General features: G+C 49.0%; 1 protein-coding gene across 1 annotated transcript in view; it reads right to left on the minus strand.

The window, feature by feature from the left end:
- Positions 1–2,965: 2,965 nt before the first annotated feature.
- Positions 2,966–24,167, minus strand: part of Ptr (patched domain-containing protein) — a 118,867-nt gene continuing 97,665 nt past the window's right edge. Inside the window, exons 2-5 of the mRNA XM_050187191.3 lie at positions 12,524–12,856; positions 9,847–10,052; positions 7,429–7,766; positions 2,966–6,279 (exon numbers count right to left, since the gene is read on the minus strand). Coding sequence (XP_050043148.1) covers positions 5,121–6,279; positions 7,429–7,766; positions 9,847–10,052; positions 12,524–12,856 — 2,036 coding nt within the window. The 3' untranslated portion in view covers positions 2,966–5,120. The remainder of the gene's footprint in view (positions 6,280–7,428; positions 7,767–9,846; positions 10,053–12,523; positions 12,857–24,167) is intronic.

Below are 24,167 nucleotides of genomic sequence, written 5' to 3' on the forward strand. Positions count from 1 at the left end.
CGCAGCTCTTAGGAGCCCGTTCCGTCGGCGAGCGTCGGCGTTGTCCCTCCTTAGTGAGCGAACGAATACAGCGAAGGATGAAAGCGAACGTATTAGCCCCGAGAACGAACTACAGGGGCGCCGCGAGCGCCGCTCGCGTGACGTCAGGGCAAGGACTCGCGCCTGTCGTCTGCTACAGTTCGGGCGTTGTCCAGGCGCTTTCTGCGGTGTTTTCGTTTGTTCGCCCTCGTTCTCTGTGCTTGTATACTTATGGTGGTCGTCTCAAATATATTTTTACGACGTCTTCCTCTGCGAACATTTATTTAAACAGCTAATTTCTTAGACAACAATGCAGCTCTCAAAGGCAACGCTACAGTGCCAACCGAAGGAGCGCAGACCAGCCCATTGCGAGTTTTTCATGCGCAGATGGACAATCGCAAAAACATAGCATATAGAAATCCAGTTATGATACCATACCTGCCGCGGTGCAACAAGTATGTCACAAACGCTGGCTATATATGACTTCTACAACAGTTACGTTGGTTTTAATCCGCTAAAACAGGTTTGCTGACGACGAGTAGTTCATGGTATAATATCGAATTTTTGCATTTCTTCACAGAAATACTCGGCAGTAACATAGGGACTTAACTAATACTGGAGTTTAGATTCTACAAGCACCACTTGCTTCTTTAACTGGTTGTCAACATTAGGCGGTTCTTCACCTGTTTATTTTAAGCGGCGGAAATTTGAAGTAAGGTTAATGAAGGCTTACAGCTATTTACAGAATATAAATAGGAATGTACCAATATATATTCCCTTTTCCGTGCTACACGTTCAACTCACTTGAGAAATTTACTGGTGCTTGTTGCTTGAGGAATATACATGACGAATCTGTTTGGCGAACTGACACAGGCTGCTCGGCCCAATTTATTTAGTGAAGTATGCCTAGCGCCACTCCTAATTCTCGCCGCTAATAGAGCGCAGCGGGAGATGAAAGACTGATAGTGAAGAGATAGCGAGGAGAAAAGCCAAGGAGGAGAGTGCAGCGCAAGCATGAGGCGGAAAACGGAGGAGGAGGGTATGGCGAAAGCGTGAGAAGAAGAGCGTAATGTCGGCCGCGCAAGACGGGCTTTGCGGCGACGATGGCTACGAGACGGCGCGAGAGTAGCGCGCGTCGTCTGTATGGAAAGAAAGCGTTGCATGAGTGGAGGTCTGTCTGCGGCGGCTTCTCCCGATTAGCGAGGCAGTCGCGCCACACATCGTTCCTTTTGCAACATGCCGCACGAGACAGATCGTCCGCGCCAGCCAATATATAGCGAAATGAAAACACATATACAGCTGCGCTCAAATTTCGCATTAGGAAGTATCGTAATCGTTGGTGAACTTTTTTTCTTTCAGAATTTCTTGCGCCATACAGAAAATCATTTCATACAGTAAACACCAACTCACCCAAGAAGTTTGCTTGCGACAAGTCCGCAATAGTGACACTAGTTGACTTCACTGGGCTGTGGCTTATACATAGCAGGCAACGGTACGAATACTATTGAGAGATTTATCTCACTGCTTACATTCACGACTAGAAAACAGTGCGTAACATAAGAAAGGAAAATCCGGGGTTTTACGTGCAAAAAACCATGATCTGATTTATTTATTTATTTTCTATTGATTTATTTATTTACTTATTTATTTATTGGTTGATTGATTGTGGAATTGGTTACCTGGCTATGCTATTATGTTTTCACTTATTGCGCATGTAAATTTTGTGGTAGGAATGAGTATGTTAGCATAGAATGCAAGTTTGTGCGCGTCCCACAATGTGTTTTGCTACCACTTGTGCTATTTACAGGGCACTCCTCAAGTCGTCTTGATGCGGCTTCAGGAGACTCTTGTCTGGAAGCTTAAAAGGAGTGCACTGCGTCTGACCCACTGATAATTGCGTTTAGTTCCCAGCGCTCAGACCGCATTAAAGTACTCTCCGGTATTCCTGTTCCCACGTTCGAGCGCGCATTGGCACCCAAGTATGACCTCCGTTGGGAAAAAAAGCTTTAAAGCGAAGCTTCCTTTGCCTTTTCGCCTGGGTTCAGTGTTCGTGGCCGTTTCTTCGCCTTTATATACAACATCTTGGGCCACATGCTATGCACCATTGGAGGTGTGAAAATGGATACGTGCCCAAATATACAACTTGGGCCATTGGGTCATTCTTGTTCAATCCCTCAAAATGTGTCATAGCGAAACAATTGATACATACAAGTCTAAAATCAACTTACACATCTGTCGTACTCCTCTGTGCATACACCTCTCGTCAACACTCTACATTTGACGAATATCATACATTGCCTTCGTCCTCGTAACATACAGAGCAGCTACGGGCGACGAGGCCCTGCACGTGCCTCGCATATCGCTGCCAGCTCGCTACCTCGAACGAGCCACGCATCAGTTATATTCCAACATTGCGTTGGATCTGCGGTTTTGTTTTGGTATTATTTCTTTTTTTTTTTTGTAATTGTACCCCTCTGGAGGTAATCACTCCACGGCCATCTCGCTAATGTCTGAAAACCCGTTACCGCGCCACGAATTGCAGAACTCTAAATATAGATTGACTAGATCAACGGTGGATTGGAGAGTGTAGGCACAGTCCGTGCTGCAAAGTTATTGCCTCTTCGGTGTTACACACACTGGTTGTTTTACCGCGCGAAGGACGCCACGAGACAACAATGCATCGGCCGAAGCGTAGCCTCCACTTCGGTCACTTCCTTGTTTAGTGGATCGAGAACGCAGAGCGGGGTCCACGAGGCGTGAGCAATTACAGAAAGGTTTATTTCTGCGTGCGAAGCCACCTGGGCCGACCGTTTTCTTCTTAGCGACCACGCAAAAGGTGGCCGTGGTGATCGCTACTGTTCCCATCAGGCTCAGACGTCGTTGTAAGTGCACTGGCGGCCAGTGGGGTTGCCATGGCGCACTTGACGTCTTTGCTGTTGAGACGAGCTTTTTTGAAACAAGGTGAACTTTATTCGTTATTCGCATTTATTGTATGTACAACAGTTGAATACCATCGCATCCTAATGCATTATCATGCACTCAGTATCAATAAAATGACCAACCTGATACATCGCGAAAACAAGGCAAAGAAACAGCACGTGCAAGACTACCAGAAATGCGCGATTGCTGCGCCGTCTTCAGGTAGTGGACCTTTGTCGCGAACGGCTGAAAGCATATATTTTTAATCGAGGACTCTAACTTGTTTTTGCTATTGCAAAAAGGCGTACCCAAAGGCACGCCAAGCCTTTACACGAAGTGTTGACGGCGCTGTAATTGTATATTGGCAGCCTGACAAGTGCGGTGGCCTCAGCGCTCCAAATTCATAATTGTGCCCTTTCTGCTGCAATTCGTACGTGTGCGCTGCTTCGTTTCTCATGACTTCGTCACGTGAGCTTTAGGTATACACTTATGAATTAATGTTGAGCCTATCGCGCGAACAGCACCACGGTTATTCTATAAAGGTGTGCGTTCTCTAGCTAATGAGTAGCTGCATCGTACAGCAAAGTGCTGGGTGAGAAAGGACCCCGTTGAAAGCACGTGTACCTATTTCAGGTGTTTGAGGCCTTACCGAAACAAGGCACCTAATCGCGGAGAAAGAAGACAATTTCGTTTGCGAAATAGTCTTAGTGTGCTGTCGCACTTTTATGAAGAAAATGCTGCACGCATGCGATGAGTCGACCAACAAGAGCGATAAAACTAAATTCACATTTTTGCTTCACGTGTTTCTCGGAAAGGTGGCACTGGAGTAACTTTTCGCGTACTCGTGACATTTTGCAGCGTGCATGACAAAACGATGTTGCAAAGTGCAGGCCCCTTTGGCCGAAAGGCCGACGTGTACAAGCATATCTGAATCATTTTGTTTTCTAAAGGCGTCACTGCCTTCCTATTCAATGTTTCGTGATGTCTCCACAAGCATGGAGTTCCGATGCTTGGTTCTATAAACTTTTCCTCATCCTGCCTTGCCGATCACCTACGCCTTCCTAGTCATGCAGTCAAAGGCAGTGTCACTAACGAAGAACTGCACTGAATTTCCTGCACTGAAAATATGATAAGCCACTCCGGCCTTGCCGTAATTTAAACGTGCACTGAAGCATGATGTATTGAAGTCAATTACTGCTATGTTTATAGAAGCTGTATGACTCGCAGATGTTTTCTTTTCTATTATTCTTGCGTCATGTTATACATGAACTTCTTCCGTGATTGCTAAGCAGTTTGAAGGTCGTCTACCCGTTTATAGGAGTGTGCACCTGTGCGCAAAACGAGCGCAGCCACAAAACCGGCATGCTTTATCTCTGGTGTGAAATCTACGACTTCTCACAATCTGTCCACATTGCGAAAACAACTCGTCAAAACACAACGCAATATTTACCTCCACAATGCATACTACCCTTAAGCGCTATCGACAACTCGGTTCACACTGCTCCCAGAAACACACGACAGCATAAAATACGTAAAATAGATTTGTAAAAAATGTAAGTCTCTGGATTTTCGTCTCATTACAAAAACCGAATGCGACTAAATAATAAAAACAGGGCACTTAGGATGCGAATGCGGAACCTTCTTAAGGTCACTTGTCAAAACGAATTTGAGGCAGACACTTTGCATTCATCGTCTCGCGTAAAAGACCGGGCACTTGAAATGCCATCTGAAGGCGGGCATAAAATGGACGTTGCAAGCCACGTAAGGGCTTGCCCACCCAACAACAGAACGTCTGTACATTCCTTGAGATGTTGCACGAAGAAAACTGGTTCCAGCTGGAGAGGCGCTAACTGTCCAATGCAATACTCGATATAGGTGCGACGCACACTGCTGCTCGAAGAACGTGCGCAGATGATTTGTCAAGCAGGTCCATCCGCTACTATGCGTCGTCGTCGGTACCGTACACACGCCCTGTCCGTCCAGGGGCAATGAGAGGACAAGTAAAAAAAAAACAACGAATGCACTTTGGTTTATGTACAACACAAGCAGCCCGTATCGCACAGTGCACAGGACTAGACTTCCCATCTTTCGTCGCCGTTCGTCGGCCCAGTGCTGGGCGGGTGAGGCGCTGGAGGCGGGTGGGGGGGAGAGGCTCGGGGGAAGGGTTAACAGCAGCCGGCCGATCAGGACGGCACGCTGTACTGTTTAGAGAGCCGCGGGGCGGACTTCATATCGTTCGAGCTGTGCCTCCTGTGCAGGCATCGTTCGGCCGGCGGCACCTTCGCCGGCCAGTTGTAGGGCGGCGCTATCCTTCCGGGCACCGTGTCGTGCTCTTCGTCTTCGTCCGGCTGGAATCCCGGGTTCACCTGGTCACCCGCGCAACCACCAGTCCTGCCGTCCTGGAAGGTCGAGTAGTTGACGATATTGGTGAGCAGGTTCTTGCTGCTCTCGTTGCTGGGTATCTCTTTCTCCTGGTTCAGGTCACCGCTCAGCTTGCGCTTGGCGTCCTTGCTGTTGGACGAGGGCGCGCCCAGAGCGCCGTACGAGTCGCCCGAGGTGACGATCACCGGCGGAGTCTTGCAGCCGTTGGACGATGGGTACGGCGGCACGAAGAACGGGTGCGTCACGATGGCCTTCTTTTGCTTCTTGCAGAGCGAGTGCGACATGGACAGCAGCACCGGCAGCAGCAGGATCCCGTGAAGCGCGCCGAAGAGGATCACCAGGAACACTGTTTTGAAGAAGGTCAGGAAGATGTAGGAAGGCGCGAACGCCAGGATGATGATTCCCAGAATGGTGGACACGCTGCCCTGGAAGATGGGCATTCCAAGGGAGTGGAGCGCGCACTTCATTTTCTCGTTGGGCGTGGGGCCGTCAGATGATAGGTAGGCGTACGATATGTGCGCCGAGTAGTCCACCGAAAATCCGATGCACATTATGAGATTGATCATGGAGATGGAGTCGAGGTTCACGTTCCACAGGGTCATGTAGCCGATTACGCCGATCTCGATGGAACAGATGGAGAAGGCCACCCACAGGGCGCACGACACACTCGGAATGAAGATCAGGGCGATGATCATCATGACTGCGGCAGCGACGCCGATGGACTGAATGGATGTCTCGCGCACTAAGATGAACTGGTCGAAGAACACGAACAGCGTGTGGAACACGGTGATGTGGTGGTCTGGGTAGCTGTCGGCGATGCGTCTCAGGTCAATCACCATGTCCTTCTCCATGTTGGCGTCCGAGATGTTGGTCGTCTGGATGATGCAACGAGAGGCCACGATGGACGTGTAGTTCTCGTTGAACTTGATGTCCTTCTTGAAAGTCGAGAACGGCTCGAACCTGCCCAAGGAAGAAGAAAGGATGAAACATGTTTAAATGCTAGTAAACTACTTGACTTTTCTCCAGGAGTCCGTCTTATTAAGTAATGAATAATGAAAGCATGAGACTAATGATCGACCACTGTTCACCACGTCGGTGATGTATTCGTTTCACAATACATCAAGTCTCTAACAAAGAGAATCTTCCCAAGTAAATCTATGATGTCGTCAAGATCAGATGTTCTAGGAGAAGTATTCTATTCTAAGAGGATAAGTGGAGCAGTCGGTTCAGATTGATGCCTACACATTGCATGATTGCAGCGCACCACTGTGAGATAAGACGCTAGAACGCAAATAAACACGTACAAAAAAATATCTACAACCAACTAGCCCCAACCTTAGCACTTCTAGCAGTGATGCCTACAGTAGTGAGTGAAACGTTTGGACAAATTTAGAAAATTTAACATACGCGTAATTCGCCTTTGATATGACGTTCTCCGTTAGTGGTCCGTAAGCAGCAATTCATAAGACACGCAATTTGAAGCGCTTATTTGCGTGAACATTACCATCTCTGCGATAGTAAATCAGCATACTAAACGCATGCCGGAAAAAATAGTGAATGCCTTAGTAGTCTAAGGTTTCTGTAGCGATATCCGCACGCATTAAGAAGAAATAAATCAGTTCATAAGACGCAATGCGCATAATAATCTAACAGTTCAAGCGGCATCATTACATAACACATGGTACGTTGCTAGATTACGGTTTTTTTCTACTATGAAGCGCCATATTTCTGCGAAAGTAGGCGAGTTTGCGAGTTCTGAAAACCTCCATCTTTGAGAAGTACGAACCAATAATTTTCATTCCGATAAATCTGAAAACTTCTATGCGCCACGCTGAGCCGTTGCCCACGTGGCAGATTCAACCCCGAGATGACAGGCGGGCGCACAACCCATTTCTCCTTTTTCCCTCCACCATTTCAGCGCATTTACCACCAACTTGACAGACGCATACTCCTAACGGTGTCAACGAACCGCGTGGATAAAATTTATCATTTCATTGAAATGTGTTCATAGTCCTCTTGTATGTAGTGCATCAGCACAGTGCTGCCGTAGCAAGCCGGAGGCATTTACTCAGTGGTCTATTCTTAAAATGCTGTCAATGAATGGCTTACCTTAGCATGAACCTAAGCCCTTGTATGTAGTCGTGGGGATCAGTGAGGTCGAACTGGCCGAAGTACCCCTTGAAGGGACCGTCCAGCGTCTGGCGACGGTACTCGCGGAACCAGCACTCGGTCAGCTCCGTGTTCTGGACGAAGCTGCTGTTCTCGAAGTTTCCGACGATCTCCTCCAGTTTGTCGTATACTTCGGGATTCCAGTAGTCGAGCGTCTTGTTCATCACCACGTGTATCCGCAGTGGGTACCGCCTGAAGTACTTGTCGTCCGTGTTGAAGAAATCACGGGCGTACGAGGTATCCATGGCCAGCTTGTACCGCTCCAAGCCTTCCTTGACCTGTCGTTCGGGAGAAAGATGAGGGCGATCAAGACGTCAGATAAAGGTTGGAACTTATCGAATTTGCGGAATGACTGTCGCGACTGAAAAGTAACACGTCTTGCAGTGATCAGGCCAACGTGAATTACAATGCCGCAATGGTATAACCCGTGGAAACGACACGCTCCATTGCGACAAAGTGACATTCAATGATACCATATAATAGAAGGTATAGCGGGTCCGGATCCCACAGGCGGCGTGTTATGAGTTCTTTTCATTTTCACTCGTTCTTCCTTTGTTACGAGCACCAAGAAAGGCGTGAAGATAATGTTGTGTAAACTAAACCACATTGATACCACACGCCTTCCTTGACTGGTGATAGTTGGCTCCTTAGGTAGTGCCGTAGTGACAAATCCTCGAGGATAAAGATCTCAGGCATGTGGTTCGACTTTAGAAGTAGTAAGGTGATGTATGGGGTTTTATGGCACATGGGCCAAGTGTGACGAAAGAGCGCCAGGCTAGTTTTAATGAGTTGGCAATGTAGTGGTGAATTGCGATAGATAGAGTAAGGTAATAAACCGCGAACCGATACAACTAATTTTATTCCTTTGCAGATGGTAGATCTTCTTTTTAAGGGAGGTAGCCGAAGAAAATCCCAGGCACACACGCCATTGGCGTACACCGCTACGTTAATATGCGCGGGGAAGAACTTTCGTGGCAAAAACATGGAATTCGTAATTCTGACATGAACAGAGACAAGACACAATTTTGACGAAGTCTGTCCTCCTTACGCCACTATTCTAGTAGCTTCAAAAGGTTCATGGACAGTGGGAGTCTTCAAGTTTAACTCGTCCCCCAAGATAGCGAAGTTTTGAACAAGGTGAAAGTTTCCGTCTGAGGATATCTCTCAGCTTCAACCTCCGCTGCCACCAAAGAAGCGAGCTACTCGCCCAGGTCACAATTTGTGTTCTTTTTTTTTTCTGCTTCGGTAATGTGTGCGCAGAAGAGGATGTCACCGTGCATCGGTAACCTGTCACTGTTTAGCCCAACAACATGTAGCATAGCAGACACAAGCCTTCTCAGGCCTCCTTTAAGTTTGCGTCGCCTGCTTGGAACTCGAACGCGTACGCGTGCGCTCTTCATCGCGAAGTCATTATGGCACCACTACTGAGGCCTGTTGTAGTTTAGGATTCCTCGACGTTCTGTTCAAAACTTGGCGGGGAAGGGGGGGAAAAAAAAGGAGAGGAACCCGCGATATCATTGCGAAGCAATGTGGAACGCAGTGCAACGTTGTTTTGTTTTTTTTACCTTTTTGGTCGATCTTACAGTAAAGATGTTCACTGAAAATGCCTTCGTCAATAATGAAGTTATCTAGCACTGCAGTCCGCGATTAATGTTCACCGCAAATTCTCCACGAACAAATAAAGGCAACAAAATACACCAGAGCTATGGTGAGTATACCTCAGGGTGAAATTAGCACTGTGGAGAGAAATTTCGACAGCTGCACAGAAACTTCAAAGGCATATCTCAGCACGTTTTCTCTATCAGTTCCATGGGCTTTTGTTGCGATTTGTGACATCACAGCCTATTCACCATGGTTTTTTTTACACTAATTGGAGATGCCTTTACGTGTTGGCGCGATCCGAATATATTCGATTCGTGATGTTAACGATGGCTGTAAAAAGCTTTAGGATAATATTTCAGTCAACGTGATTTGATTATATAGTAACTTTAACCGGCTTTGAAGACCTTAGATGTAACGATAAGCCGGCTTTTAAAGGTGACGCCTCAGTTCGCAGACGTGCAGACGCTTTATTCGTTTATAGGTATTGTGAAAGAATCCATTCACTTTTTTTTTGTTCTGCTTGATTAATGCTATAGTTAATCTACCTATTCAACGAATGGCTAAGGATTTCGAAACTCTCAAACACGAACCACGCGCTAGGTTTCTTTTTTTTCCTCGTTTTTTTTTTTGTTTTTTTGTTTCCGCGAACTTACTATGGAAAGCGCGCGCAAGGAAAGGGTTTCTCAAGCGGCAACGCAGAATGAACTCCCTGCGACTTTGTCTATATAGGCGCGCACTTTTGGGAGGCGGACTTACTTGCGTGCATCCCCACAGTCCGATGGCGAGGTACACCAGAAAAACCAGGATAACCAGAATCTTGATGGGAAACAGGCTAAGCAGGCCGCCCCAGGAGTCGCGGAAGAAGGTCATCATGATGTGCTCCCGGTTGTCCAGCGGGTTGTCGGGGTCGTTTGGGTTAAGGCCGCCCGTGCACAGAGCCCGGAACAGCCACGAGCGCCCTCCTGCGAAACGGCCACACCGTTGCACATTCGTGAGATACGACACCAGTTCCCCCCCCCCCCCTTTTTTTTTCACGCCTAATTCTGGGGTTTAACGTGAAAAAAAAAAAAAAAAAAAACGACGATCCGATTGTGAGTCAAGTCGTAGTCGACGATTACCGATTCATTTTGACCACGTTGGATTCTTTAGCGATTGGGCGTCATTGCATTTCGCCCTGTTCAAAATGCGGCGGCCGCGGCCGAGATTTGAAGCCGCAACCTCGTGCTTCGCAACGCCGTAGCCGCTAAGCCACTCCGGCGTTTCAAGTTAATTAGATGACGCGTCGCTACGACAGGAGTTGAGCTGATGTTCAGAGCCTAGAAATGCTGACGAAGCAAAGTGCTGGCGAATTGTTGCGACGCTTCGAAGCTACGTGCTTCGTTGTGCAGAATCGACATGATTTAGGTGTGTTCTCAATTTCTCGTGCCGTGGCTTAGGTTGTTGTTGTTTGTTATTTGCACAGACGCGGAAACAAAATTAGGCTACCGCGGAGCCGGCTGTCACGTCATCGTTAAAAAGCGCAGGCGAGAACTACAACAAATGAGAAAAGGTGCAAGAAGAAAAATGAGGACAAATGAAATAAGACGTCAAGAGGAAGATAGAGACAAAAGCAAATGACAGACGGGAAAGTTCACCAGAGAATATCTCCGGTTGGCTAACCTGTACTGCGAAAACATCAAGTAGCTGATGTAGAACAAAGCGGTGATACGAGTGCCTTGTCAATTCTGGTTAAAAGCGGCAATCGCTGCATGTGTTTCCTAAAGCGTACCGCACGTTGTGTACAGCAAGAGCAGTCCGTGGCGTTCCGGTGCCAGTGTACGGTGCTCCTAACACCAGAAAGACCATGCAGCCAAACCGCGTCCGCTAAAACCGCCATGCTCTTCCCACCTGTGCTACAGCCTTCATCACTCCGTCCGTACGTATGTCTGTTCATTCGTACGTGCGTGCATGTATGTACAGCCTAGTCATGTAACATAGATTTAGCTTATCCGCATACCTATTACCGTTTACGGAGCACCATGTTACCGGAGACACGGAAGACAGTAGCAACACTGGCAGCGTTATCTCGGGACGCTTTGTTCAACCACAATGTGTTCGGAACATTTTTGTATTACACAGGTGTTCTCGTCGAAGAGAAATACTAAAGAAAGACATGTTAACGATTATGTCGCTCACAACTATTTGCAACAGCAGCAGAGTATACAATATTGGTGGTCCCTGCAATAATATCTTTGTGCATAATCTGGGTAAACTGCGCCACAGGATAGCGCCATCTTACATGGGTATTACGTCTACGTCTGCGGTAACCGGGCATTTCGTGAAGGGTAATATGCATATGGACAACCTAAGGACAGAGAGCTTTAGCGTGTCTGTAAACTTCTTATCGTTCACAGTTTACCGGAGCCGTGGACTGCAACAGCAAGGCTGCTAGCGCCATGTAGTGACCCTTTGTTGAACTACAATGCGTTTGAAACATTCTTGTGTTGCATGAGCGCTCTCGTCGAAGTAAGATAACAATATGACTATACTTTAATCACTATGTCTCCATACCAATGCTTTACACAAGCAGTTAAGTAGAATATGGCAGGTTACTGCAGTATTAGCTTGACGAGCTCTCTGGAACTCTGCATCACAAGAAGCCGCTCCTATCGTAGTTGATGCCGTACACCTCTACGATGACGTGATATTACGCAAGCAGTAGAGGGATCTTGCGCGTCCGGTATTCCGGTATACGCAAAGGCACTGCGGATAGCCGGGTTAGAGGTGGCTTAAATGTGAGCGGCTGAGTTTGTGGCGCCACCTGGTGGCGCAGAGTTCTATCAAACAAACACAGAGCCGTTATTGCTTCTAGTAACCAAATGTATTTTACTTCGCTATTGATATAAATTTTCGGCAGCGGCGTAATCATGAACACTTTGTCCTTTTAATGTCTTTTTTCGGCAAGAACACTCATGGAACACGTAAATGTATCTATGCGGCATTGGGGTTAGATGAAGCATCACAAGATGACGCTACGAGAGTCCTGTAACCCGATATTACGCAAACGCCACTGCGTATACCGGGATACCGGACAAGCTAAAACTCTCTAATATGGAGTTTGAGCGTGTCCGATATTCCGGTAAACTCAAGCGGACGGGGCGTTTTACCGGATAAGCGGAGGTGCAAACCCGAACGGCCTGCACGGTGCAGCCACCTGGCGGTGCAGAGCCCAACCAGACAAACTCAGAGCTAATACTGCAGCAACCAAGCGTATTTCTACTTCGCTGCTGGCGGACATTTCCGGCAGCAACGCGATTACGCAGCACGATTACCAGGTGGCTGCACCGTGCAGGGCGTTCACATTCACGCATCTTCTCACCCGGTAAAACGCCCAGTCCGCTTGCGTTTACCGGAGTACCGGACACACTAAAACTCTAATACAACGCGCACTCACCGGCTTGCGACTTGGGCATGGTGGGGAAACAGAGCAGGCCGTGCAGGTTCCTGCGCTCGGCGTATCCGGAAAGCGCCATGCAGCCGCCGAAGAAGGTGATCTGGTAGATGTAGGTGAACAGCACGGCCACCGCGGTGTAGATGCAGAAGATGCGCACCGAAGGGAATGGAGTGATGGCGCCGATGCAGAACGAAATGAAGTTGGTCAGCGAGGTGATGGTGATCGAGACGGCCGCCTCGCGGTACGTCTCGCCCATGCGCTCCACCACGCTCTTGCGAGGACTTGTGCGCCTCCACGCGGCCAGCAGCACGAACGTGTCGTCCATTCCGATGCCTGCACAAGACGGTTGGAAACGACAGGATTTTTTTAGTTGCGCAGCACCGCAGTCTGGCGAGCGGAGTGGAGCATTTCAAGGAGTCACACCGAGCGCTGGTTGGACGTATTACAACGTTCTGGAATACCGTTACCGCACTAGAACTACAGTTACCGTCCCTGCACGCCAGGTGTCATATGAGCATGAGTGGCGCGGTATACACCAGGCACGTGTGTAGCTGACATTGGGCTAAATAGTCATTAATTCTTATTATTATTATTATTATTATTATTATTATTATTATTATTATTATTACAACGCTTTCTTACAGTAGCAGCAGCAGTGAACGATGATGACTGGCGATCATCTTAAAGTAGGCACTAGTTGTTGACGCGAAAGGTTAACCAAACAGCTACACGTCCTTGGCAAGTCTCATTTAAAGAAAGCATAGATCAGATTCTAGCGCCGACCAGAACAGTGAAAGTATGAATAACAAGGCAGCAAACAGGTAGTGTTGACAGAGAAATAATTCAGTAAGGTAGCATCTTTCTACACCACTCTGCACCCCCCTACATGCATGCTTGCACGCATGCATGCATGCTTGCACAAACACGCACGCACACTGAATATCAGCGGAAAAGTAAAAACACGTGAAATGGCAGTGAAGGTACGAAGCATGGCACCGCATGCAGAATCACTCGCCACACGGACGATATATAGCAGAATGTATGGTGGCGCATTCCGGGCGTCCGCGGTAAAGCATTGAACACGATTATAACGCCTTAGTGATAATGGCAGCCAGCAGCACCATTCTAGTGCTTTCCTCTTCGAGGCACGTGGACTCATTTTGGAGGGAGTGCACGGAAAAGACGACGGATAGTTTTAGACGCCTCGTCTTTTTTCATTCTTCTTCTTCTTCTTCTCGAGTGTCCAGCGCGGAAAACAAAACAACACAGAGGCGCGGGCAGCAGCGCGGCTAGCCCAAGCAGGAAGGGAGCAGAATCGAATCGCCGCTGCGGAAAAAAAGTGCTCCCGAAGGAAAACTGCGACGACGGCGAAGAACATGTGGAATCGATGATGTAAGAGATTTCCAAGGACGGCGCGCTCCAGGCACGCTGCAGCCCGAGATTGCGCGCCTCTCTCGTCTGTACACAATACAATATGTATAGGCGCTTTTTCTATGTATACACACACGCGAAGCACGAGGAAAACGTTGGGCAGCGCTCCTTTAATTCTGTCCGTGCCTTCGGGTGGCTGTTCAACCATACCACACTCTAACACACACGAAAGGGCACAAAACTTATACGCAGTCAGAGAGAGAATAAAAAAAAAAAATAACAGCAAGAGGAAGGCCAACTCGATCGAGATGCACGAATGCTCACGATAAATGCAATGTCTATGTATGGGCTTCGCGTGCACGCAGTCAGTAGATTCGCGCATAGGTTGCCGGGCAAATTGCGCGCTTGTCGAAGCAAGCCGAAGTATACAGGAACGAAACTGCAATTGGTTCGCACTTTCGCTGACACAAGGCAATGTTGCGAACGACGGAAGAAAAGCGGCTGCCCCGTTTGAGCTCGATAAAGAGAACGGGTCGTAGGAACTACGCTCAGGGTAACAAACTGTCACCCGTATGAGGCACATCGACTTTCAGTGCAGCGTCATATTAATGTTGCTACATCTATAAGTATTCGACGTGTTTATTCCCCTGATACCATTGTGGGTATCAGGGGAAGAAACTTGCCTTTGGCAGGACAATACGGTCCCGGCAGAGGCAAGGCCGTTTCCTCTAGGTATAATATTTAACGAGATAACTCGAAATACAGTGACGGCCTTATCGACCTAGTCAGGTGCTGTAGAACTTTCTGACGACTGTGCCTTACATGTGTATACGTCTGGCTAGTTATTTAGATCAGGTTTCATGGCGCGAGACAGCTGAGGTTGTACTGTGCCAACAACGAGGTGATAACAGATAACCCACTGCTGGCATTACATTACATTGCATTACTTCCTGTGCATGTTTGGGCTGCTGCAAACCGTATACTTGCTGATATTTTATCTATAGTTAGAATTGACACATTATGAGAAACACGTCCCCTTCATGTCAACGTTTTCAGGCAGTTATAGCCTGTGCCCCAGGCATATGTAAGCGACGTCGAATAAAGTTGATTTGATTTGACTTGACTATAGTTCACACAGCGAAACAGACCATGAATCAACACAACGCGGTTCTTAAATCCGCGGTATATGCCCGTGCACGTCTTGATGGGCTCAATCGCGCGTTCCCGTTTATGACAAGTAACACTCGAGAGCGCTGAGCCACGCAACCGAGGGTGCAGAAACGACAAACCCAACGTCGCCTTTACTGGCGGGCGGGGCGGCCTTGCCGTCAAGCGCACTGTCCAGCTCTGCAGCAGCGGACAGTGCGCCTTACATGTGTTTACATCGGTCGCTCCGGTAGGTCACGCAAGGCCACCAATGCGGACGCATAACCAATCGTCCAGCGGCTGTCACGAACGAAAGCAAGCACGTAGCCACCATATCTACACAAGCGCGTAGCCCGCATGCTTCGGCTCTGCATGCTGCCACTACAGGCAAATACGCGTTCCCCTGCCCCGTCCCTGCTTTTGTTCCCTTCCCAGCCAAGCTCAGTATACCCGTACTTACTTCATTGGTTAGCCAGGCGTGTATACGTGAGTATGGCAGTCACAAAACGGCGTCATGCATGCTGCCGCTTGCTTAACAAGTTAGCCGCACGCTAGGAAGTGCTTTCACGGTCCAACGTATAGACGAGCGCGACCGGCGTGCATGCCCCGATCAAGATGGCTGTCGACAGCCCATATTGCGACGCCAGGAAAAAGAAAGAAAAGGAAGGAGGAAATGTACGCTGCGCAAGCTTCTAAAATGAATATTTGAATTTCATGCCTGAATCGGACGCAGCAAGGCCTCGTCGGTGTAGGCGGCGTATGGCTGCAATTGCGCACTCTAAACAGCACATTCTTTCCTCGCGAGGAAAACGCGGTTCGCAGTTAAATAGCCAAACAGCAGACAAAGGCCGACATATCTGAAGTAGTAAGCAGCGCTAAGCCCTTTGGCACGGTCATGGCCAGGTTCCAAGCTTCGAACAACGAAGCGTTTAAATGTGGCCTTCTGCGCTATACCGGCGCTGTGCGGCTAGAGCGAGCGCGTCCGCAGATGCCAGGCATTCGTCGAAACGAATGCTTCCGTGACACGCGAATGCTTGCGCTCGCTTCGCACTTCGCAGCCTCGCCAAGCCGCATTTTGTAAGTGCTGTAAGAGATTAGGAAACTGCCTCGAGGAGGCTGGCAGGTTTGTAAAGCGCCGTTAAGGAGCCCTAGCACGCAATCAGAGACATTTCACGGGCCTTGAAAAGCAGTCGAGCACTCGTGCGCCTACATTAACTTGAACAATGTTGTCAGGAGAGCGTGGACCTTGATCTTCGAGTTACGGCATTGTGGAATTTTGTTAGCGTAACCGACTGTCTAATTAGCTTGCCAGTAAACGTATTGCAATTTACGGATTGCGAGATTACCGGTGACGTATGCGTGAGCGGTTGAGTTAGTGGCGCCATCTAGCGGCACAGAGTTTAGCCATAGAAGAGACCCAGCTATCATTGCAGTGACTAACCATAATAGGCTTAGCCCAACACGTGAAGCGTTAGCAACGACGCAATCGCTAACACGCAGTTCGCTTTTATTTCTTCCTTCGACGAGAACATTCACTTAAACAAAAAAAAACAAAATGGTCTCAACGCGCTGTGGTTGGACAAAGCTTCGCGTGATGTCGCTACCAACGGCTCCAATAGTCCATGTGATGTAAGCTCTGAACAGAATAATTTGAGGTTGTCTCTGTATATAAAAGGCTGCAGGTATTGGCAAGTAGATGGCCATGTAGTGGTACCGTATTATGCCTTAAACAGTCTGCCGGCAGCCCGTAATAAATGTTTCCTGAACAGAAGCGCCAGGTCCTCCGCCACAAGAAACAAATCGTATGAGTCGTCGGGGAGGCCTCGCATTTTATGCATGAGTTTCTGCGACATGGCCAGTTTCTACGCTACACTGGTCACTATACTATGAACGTCCATGTAGGAAGGGGGAAGTTTCTACCCTAAAGTGATTGTTCAGGACAAAATTACAATTTGCCTGCTTCTGTTGAGACTACCTTGAGCTACTACTATACGTGTACTACACTACCAAGCAAAAAGAAAAAGTGACCAATCTTTGAATCAGGACCAGCCGTCCAACAAAGGGCCACTGCCGCAAAGCATGTCCGCCTCTGTGTCTGTTTGTCTGTCTGTCTGTTCTGTCCGTGTATATCTGTGTCTGTCTATGAAGTGAAGTTAGCCTATGTAATACTGGAATTCGTCTCATGGGATTTAGTACTGTGTAGTTGACGTTTTAGTAGGTTAACAAATCGACGCGCCGACGAATCCAAACTACAAGACATGCCTGATGCTTAGACTGACACTTTATGCTTGCACACACTACATTCAAAGCAAGGTCATGTTTCTATCTATTTTTCAAGCCATGTCGGTACCAAGCAAACTGCATCAATATGGCTTCGTGTAAATGTGTGATGGGGGGATGGAAGGGGGGAGAGGTGCGCGCATGAGTGAGTGCGTGCGTACACAGATAAACATGGCTAACACCTCCTGCGCCGTTGCAGTGTAAGAAGAAGGTGGCTTTCACAAAACCAGAGCCAGCCGGCGTCCTCGACCAGCTTGTCCTTGAATGATATTGCCGTTTGTGTGAAGCCGTACAGTCCATAACGTTAACCCTGCTTTAGTTACAACCTCTTATTTTCTCTCATTTGTCGTGCCCTTCGTATAACAAGCGTCAAAGCTTCCGGCCACATTAGCACAAAAATGCGCGAAAACGACGCATACGCTTCGGTGCGCAAGTTGGGGTGATCAGGTGAGCGATGGCAGCGATCGGGGCGAGGGTCGCTTTCCTGCGTGTCCCTGGACACCTTATCTACGCGGAGAAAATGCGCCTGACTTTTCCTTGCACTCTCGGTTTTGATCATCTCTCCGATCAACCATTTCCTCTGTATCCTAACTATTCTTTTTATCTTCCTTTTTTTCATTTCTTCCGTTTGCACACGGGCCTATCATCTGGCTTCTCTCATGAACTCTGTCAACCGAGGAAAAGCGGATACGAAAATCGCGTCTCCGAGAAACGCAAGGACACGGAGATGGTAAGCTGGCCGCACCGTATACACTGCTTTGCTAATGCCCGGGACACCCCGCAATTAAGACCTGAAGAGGGAAGACAGCATCAGGTAAAAACACATTGTGACGCCATCGCCCCCCCCCCCCCCCCAAAAAAAAAAAGAAAAGAAACAACAGTGCAGAAGATAAACATTCGCCTAGATGACCTATAAATCTCTTTTCCTACACACTGTACGCTTCGTATCGGCACCGTACTTAGATTCATATATAAGTATCGCCATCCCTTAAATGATATGCTTCTGTCTCCTTTTATGGCCCCGAAGCACCTCTGTATATAACACTGAAAGCGGGAGAGGCGCAGGATTATCGCTCGTATGGAAATTCACGATAATCGATCAAGGCACAGAGAAGTTCGTGGAGTTCTTGTATGCGATGCGATGCGATGCCGTTCTACAGAGGGATCCTCCCCAGAGAGCGCCCGTATAATGATGCGTACACGCCATTACCTGTGCTAAACTGCAGCTCGCTCTCGTGCCGAAACATTATATGGCGTCAGCAATACAGAATTGGTACTACGTACCGGGTTACACATCTCGCTTGATGTCGATGCTCGCCATGAGTGGGCTACAGCTCCAGAGCCATTATATAGTGGAGGCTTACGTATAGCGTGCTAATGTACTTTGTGGTTAAACTTCATTTTTTTTTTCAACCGGCTTACCAGCTAGGCAATTGCTGGATATGAGCTTGCAAGCACTAAATCTCGTCGAGATCTGGAGAAAATGTATTATACATACCACTGAAGCCCGAGAAAACTAGTGCTAACTAAAACACGTTGTTTCTTTTCCATTTTCACCATCTGGTGTGATGTGACACCACCTCTGGCACCAATATGCATGTTGCAGTGCGAACACGCAACTCGTACACGAGTTGTTCCATTATATGCTTTGCCGTTCCCATCACACTTGTGAACGAGAGTACATCAGAATATACCGCGGCTCGGTTCGAACAGGCGAACTGGGGACAATACTATATGATCGTACGGCTTAGCAGCGGAAGACTCGGTGGCGATTTGCGACTGAAAGTCAAAAAAGATCGTATACACCGGTCAAACTGGCACATCGCACCCTATGTACGACCCACTCACGGTTCTTCCTCGGCGTCATTGCACTAGTGATTGTCGTTTGTACCGAGTATACGAGGGCACGGACGATTATTCCTCTTCGCCAGCTTGTACTGTACGCGCTATACTCGTCGATTAGAAACATACTGCCTTTTTGTCTTCCGTGGCCGGCCGTTCTCTATCGTTAGGTCATCCAGCCCTTTTCGTACAAGGCTGAGTGCGACCGTATCGCTTATATAATTACCGCCGCTTATATACTTCCTGCATCGCAAAGGATGTCCTCGCGCCGAACGGCTATTTGCATATGCGCTGAAGTGCTTCCCGCCTTTCAACCCACACGACGTCCTGTGCGCATATCGACGCCGTTCTCGGTCTCTTGGAACGAGCGACAAGCTTTCGTGCTTGGGCCGTACTTGGTTGTCTTCTGTCGCTTCTTTTATCTACACAGCGCTGTGTGCAGAAAGTTTCTAATGAATACCGATGCCGTCGATGGAAGTACCAGGCTACCGTTCACTGGGTGGCATATAGATTTGCTCTGTGATTAGGCAATTTTTTCCTCCAACTCTTCCTAGCCACAGGTGCCTTGCCCTAGCAGCCATCCTTAGTGAAAGACTGACGATGGGTAAATGCTGCAAAACTGTCCTGAAAAGCAGACACGTCATTGATTGATTGATTGATTGATTGATTGATTGAAAGTGAACCTATTCACAGATCCGTTCACCCATAACACACCTATATATTATAGCTGGGCAATTCGGCGTCTATGCGGTAACTTGCATCTGGTCTGTCAATTTCCATTGCAAAGAGAATTCGAACACCTAACTGCATGCGACACGTGTTAAAGCCGAGGAACACCATAAAACGGAAGCCGTAATGGCGGTCAGGAAAAATCGCGAGAAACACTGGCAAGCTATACCAAACACGCCCGCCAACCTTTCCTGAACATACGCACTTGCCATATACATGCGCACCGTATATAAGTGTGAGAGACGGCACACCTTGTCACGTGCTTTATCCAAGCTTCGTTACCCAATGCAACGGGCGAAGATTGCCAGTGCTCTTTGTTCAGTAAGCGGTAGCGTTCCTTTGAAGTCAGCCGCACAAGGACCAGTCTCTCGAATGTCGAAGCACCCAACCTGGAAATGTCGCGTGCGGGAGTCGTCGCACGCTTCGCCGTGTTGAGGAACGTGGGGATATCCTTGTGCAGACGATTGAGGACTACAGCGAATAGCATAGAGAAAACCACGAGGACACGAAGTTCGTATGGAACGGACAGCGGAGACGCAGCGCAAGCCGGGGCATGGTTCCCAAGCTCTCATCTTCCAGTTCCAGCTGGACGCGCGTGTGTATATATACATAGCCTTGACTCGGTTTAGTGAGAACTGAGATAACGCTGTTTTGACGACCCCGTCGTATCGACGCATTTCAAGTAGCTTATAATTAGCGTTCTGCGCGTTATGGTACTAGTTGTACATAAATGCAGGTGATGAGATTGGGAAGCAGACCAACTGGGAGAGAAGATGATGGACAGTTGCTTCGCATGTGTGCCTGCCCTAGCTCCCCTCCCTTACCCCTTTGGGAGCACCTGCCCTCGAAAATGCTTATGTACAACGTACGAACAACACCCTTTATCTTTTTTTAAAGATATTACCGATCTTGTGACGCCGCAGATGGGAAAAAAAAATTTGGCTGGCGGAACAATTTAAACAAGAAACATAGCGCGCTTCGTCCACGAGCGTGGGACATGCAACACGAGAAGTTTGCCCAAAGCCGAAAACTACTGCGCGTAACCGAAGCTTTCGAGAAGGGGCAAGTCAACATCTCGGCCGCTGGGAAAACGAGCTTTCCGTTAGTACACGAGTACCAACACGGGCGCCCACCCCCGCGCGGTTCATTCCCCCTCGCGCTTTTGCACGAGCACATCTGATGGGACAGCGGTATTTGTTGGCCGTCTTGGCGCACCTGTTTCGAGCGCTCTAAATGCTTCTTTTTCTTTTTTTCGTTTCTGTGAGCCGTTGTTCTAGAAGCATAAACAATTAAACACACGTACGGATGCAGACACGCACGCACACGCACGCACGCGCACGCACGCACGCACACGCATCAGTGCGAATACTACTCCCCCCCCACAGTAATCTCACAGTGGAGTGGCGCCTACGCAGGCGCGCTGTGACCCTAGGGCGGACGTGCTTGAGACTGCAGACGCGAGGTCAAGCGAGCTGCGCGCTCACGCGGAGGAACACGTACCTTCGTATGATCGAACCCGGTCTGATCGGCGGTCGTCACTGTAATCACTGCTCGCTCCACGGTCGCATTAAATAGTAAGATACGGTGCACAGTTGTGGCGCCGAGGCGGTCGTTATAGTAGCTCTTAACAAAACTCCACGTCCACTCCTTTCTTTTTTGTGAGCGCATGATTTTTCGTGCAAAAACGAGATGTCGAAAGAAATGCGGCAGCTCGACAACCCGCGGAAATGCTTCCGCAAGCTTTTTTTTTTTTTCCTTTGTCTTTCCATGCGTGATGCATAAGCGCGCGAGGCGTCGCGTAACATCTGCCGCATCGCCGCGCGGGCCTTCTTTTTTTTTCCCCTCGTGGATCACGCGTCTGTCGCAGGACAGCAGCCACAGTCCTCCGCGGCGCGCGTGGCCTCAAATCCGGCGGGACTCCTATCCCGGCCGGCCAAAGGGTACGCGTGACTCATGCAGCGCATGGCGACACGGGCATGCAAGACGAGTCCCTCTGAGCTGGTGCCCCGACTGTGGCCCGGAATCCTGTGTTTCCATTTTTTTTTTTTTTACAATACCCGAATAAGCGCGCGAAGTGGTACGGAACGAAAAAAAGAAAAGAAAAGAAGGAAATGCAATAAAACGTTTCGTTTTCCTTCTGTCGCACATGTGCGTTATTACAGTATTAGAAATTAATTGCACACGAAAGCGGCCTTGCAAAATCGAAGAATGACACGTGGGTCCAGGGCACCGCGCATATAAGTTCAGAGCGCCAACGATCGGCTTTTGGTGCTTTTTTGTTACGCAGAGCCTGTCGAGTGCACAATAAATCCTTGTCCGGTTATAGTTTTAGAACTTGGCACCCTGTTTTTTCGTACATTCTGGCCGTTCGTGAGAGGATATCGGTATTAAAATTGCGGGGTTCGACGCGTCCCTAAACTGCACTATAGGGCTATGCGTGGGACGCCGTACGTGTTTAGTGAAGGGGCTCCGGATTAATTCTGACCCCGCTGGGTCATTCAACGCTCACCCAATGCACGGTACACACGATCGTCGTTTTTCCTGCATTCCGACCCCACCGCACAACGCGAACGGGATCGAACCCGGGAACTCGATCGTGTTCGGCAGCGAAACGCCATATAGCCAGTGCGGCACTGCTAAGGGTCAGGTCTACTATAGCGGTATGCCAGCAAGAGTTTGCAAACGAATCCATAACGGTTTGCGGACAGGAAATTCGCGCTTCCGCGTTCGTTTTGTGCTGAGACGTTGAAGGATCCGATAGCACAAATGTGGAGTAGCAAGCCAGGCCTGTGGATAGGCTAACCTATATACCCAGCATTGAACAGGCGCCCTCTCGGATGTTACTTTTGAGGCTATACACATCGTGTTGAGGCGATCATGCTATACGCAAGGATGAGACGCAAAACGCCCCAGTTCTGAGCACCGCTGCAGGAGAACGAAATTGCTTAGTCATCGAGGGAATAACACGGCGCTCGTTCACCTCTACAAAGCGACCTTTGAAAAGCACACTGATAATTAAAGCTTATAGACAACGTACAATGCAAACCATTGCCTTCCATTTATCTTCAGCCGACGGTTGCGCCCTGCTTTAAAACGACACGATGAGAAATCGTGCCATCTGTTTTCGGATTCAAATGTCTTTTTTTTTCCTTTCCCCGCAGGTTGAGAACCAAAGTGGCCCTTATACATCCTCAGTTCTTCAGCAGCGCGCATATTGCGTGTTGCTATACAGCTTCGCAAATCCTCGAGCATTTATTCTTACGACTCGTGGTGCGGCCATTGAGTGACTCAGACGGCTTCCCGCCATGCACGAAAGACGTGAGGCAGGCGTTCTCAATGGGCCGTAAGTGACGTGTCCATCTTAAGTGCATGCATCGGAAGGCCGCGCTTTGACAGAGACCCCGGAAGCGATTTGAACAACTCTCTCCTCTCACTGGTTGCACGCCGCAAAGACGGGCGGGCAGTGGGCCACGCGAACGAGTAAACACGTAAACAGGCGAAAGTAGGGCGACGCGGCCACTGTACGGTGCGTCCGTTAGGCATGCGCGGCCATTGCGTTGAGTATACACGTAAGCCGCGCTGGTGACACTTCGACCCATCCGTGTATCGCGCGGCGTTAACGAACCGACCGCGCGACAAGCCCACGCAAACAAACACGCGAAGTTGCGCCCACAAAACAAAAACAAAAAAAAACGAGGCGCTGACAAGCACGGCAGATAGGCCGCTGCGCTTCCGCAGTGGCCGTGTGCAAGGCATGCGTGTGTGTATGAGTGTTGGTGCGTACCTGCGCACGCGTGTGAGCGCCTGCTCTCCTGCAGAACGCCCGCGGAGAAGGCGAACGAGGGATCCACGCTCGTTATTTTTGTCTCTTCTACTGTGTAGAAAGCCTCTGCGAGGTGAGACTGCAGTCCGCACACCTCGCCGAGTGCTCCCGCATAATACGGCCACGCGGGCGCGACCTGTGCGCGAACGCCGTAAGACACCTTATGCGTCTCGTTTGCCCGGTCGCGTCACGTCGTTACCGTATTGACACCTTGGCTGTGTCCCCACTCTCTTTGTCTAGACATGCGTCTGAAAGCGCTTCGGTTTACGGGCATCGCGGATTACGCGGAGTGTCACGGAGCCATAGACCGGCTCTCCTGCTGATTTGTGGCTTGCACCCCTCGATGGCACCGTGCAACCAGTTATTTTGGTCTGCGCATAACGGCCACGCTGTACGATCAGTTGCGTCGCTTTGTATTACGACGACGGTGGCTGTCCCTGTCGCAAGTAACAG

This window comes from Dermacentor andersoni, chromosome 2 (genome assembly GCF_023375885.2).
Source record: "Dermacentor andersoni chromosome 2, qqDerAnde1_hic_scaffold, whole genome shotgun sequence".
Classification (NCBI taxonomy): Eukaryota; Metazoa; Arthropoda; class Arachnida; order Ixodida; family Ixodidae; genus Dermacentor; species Dermacentor andersoni.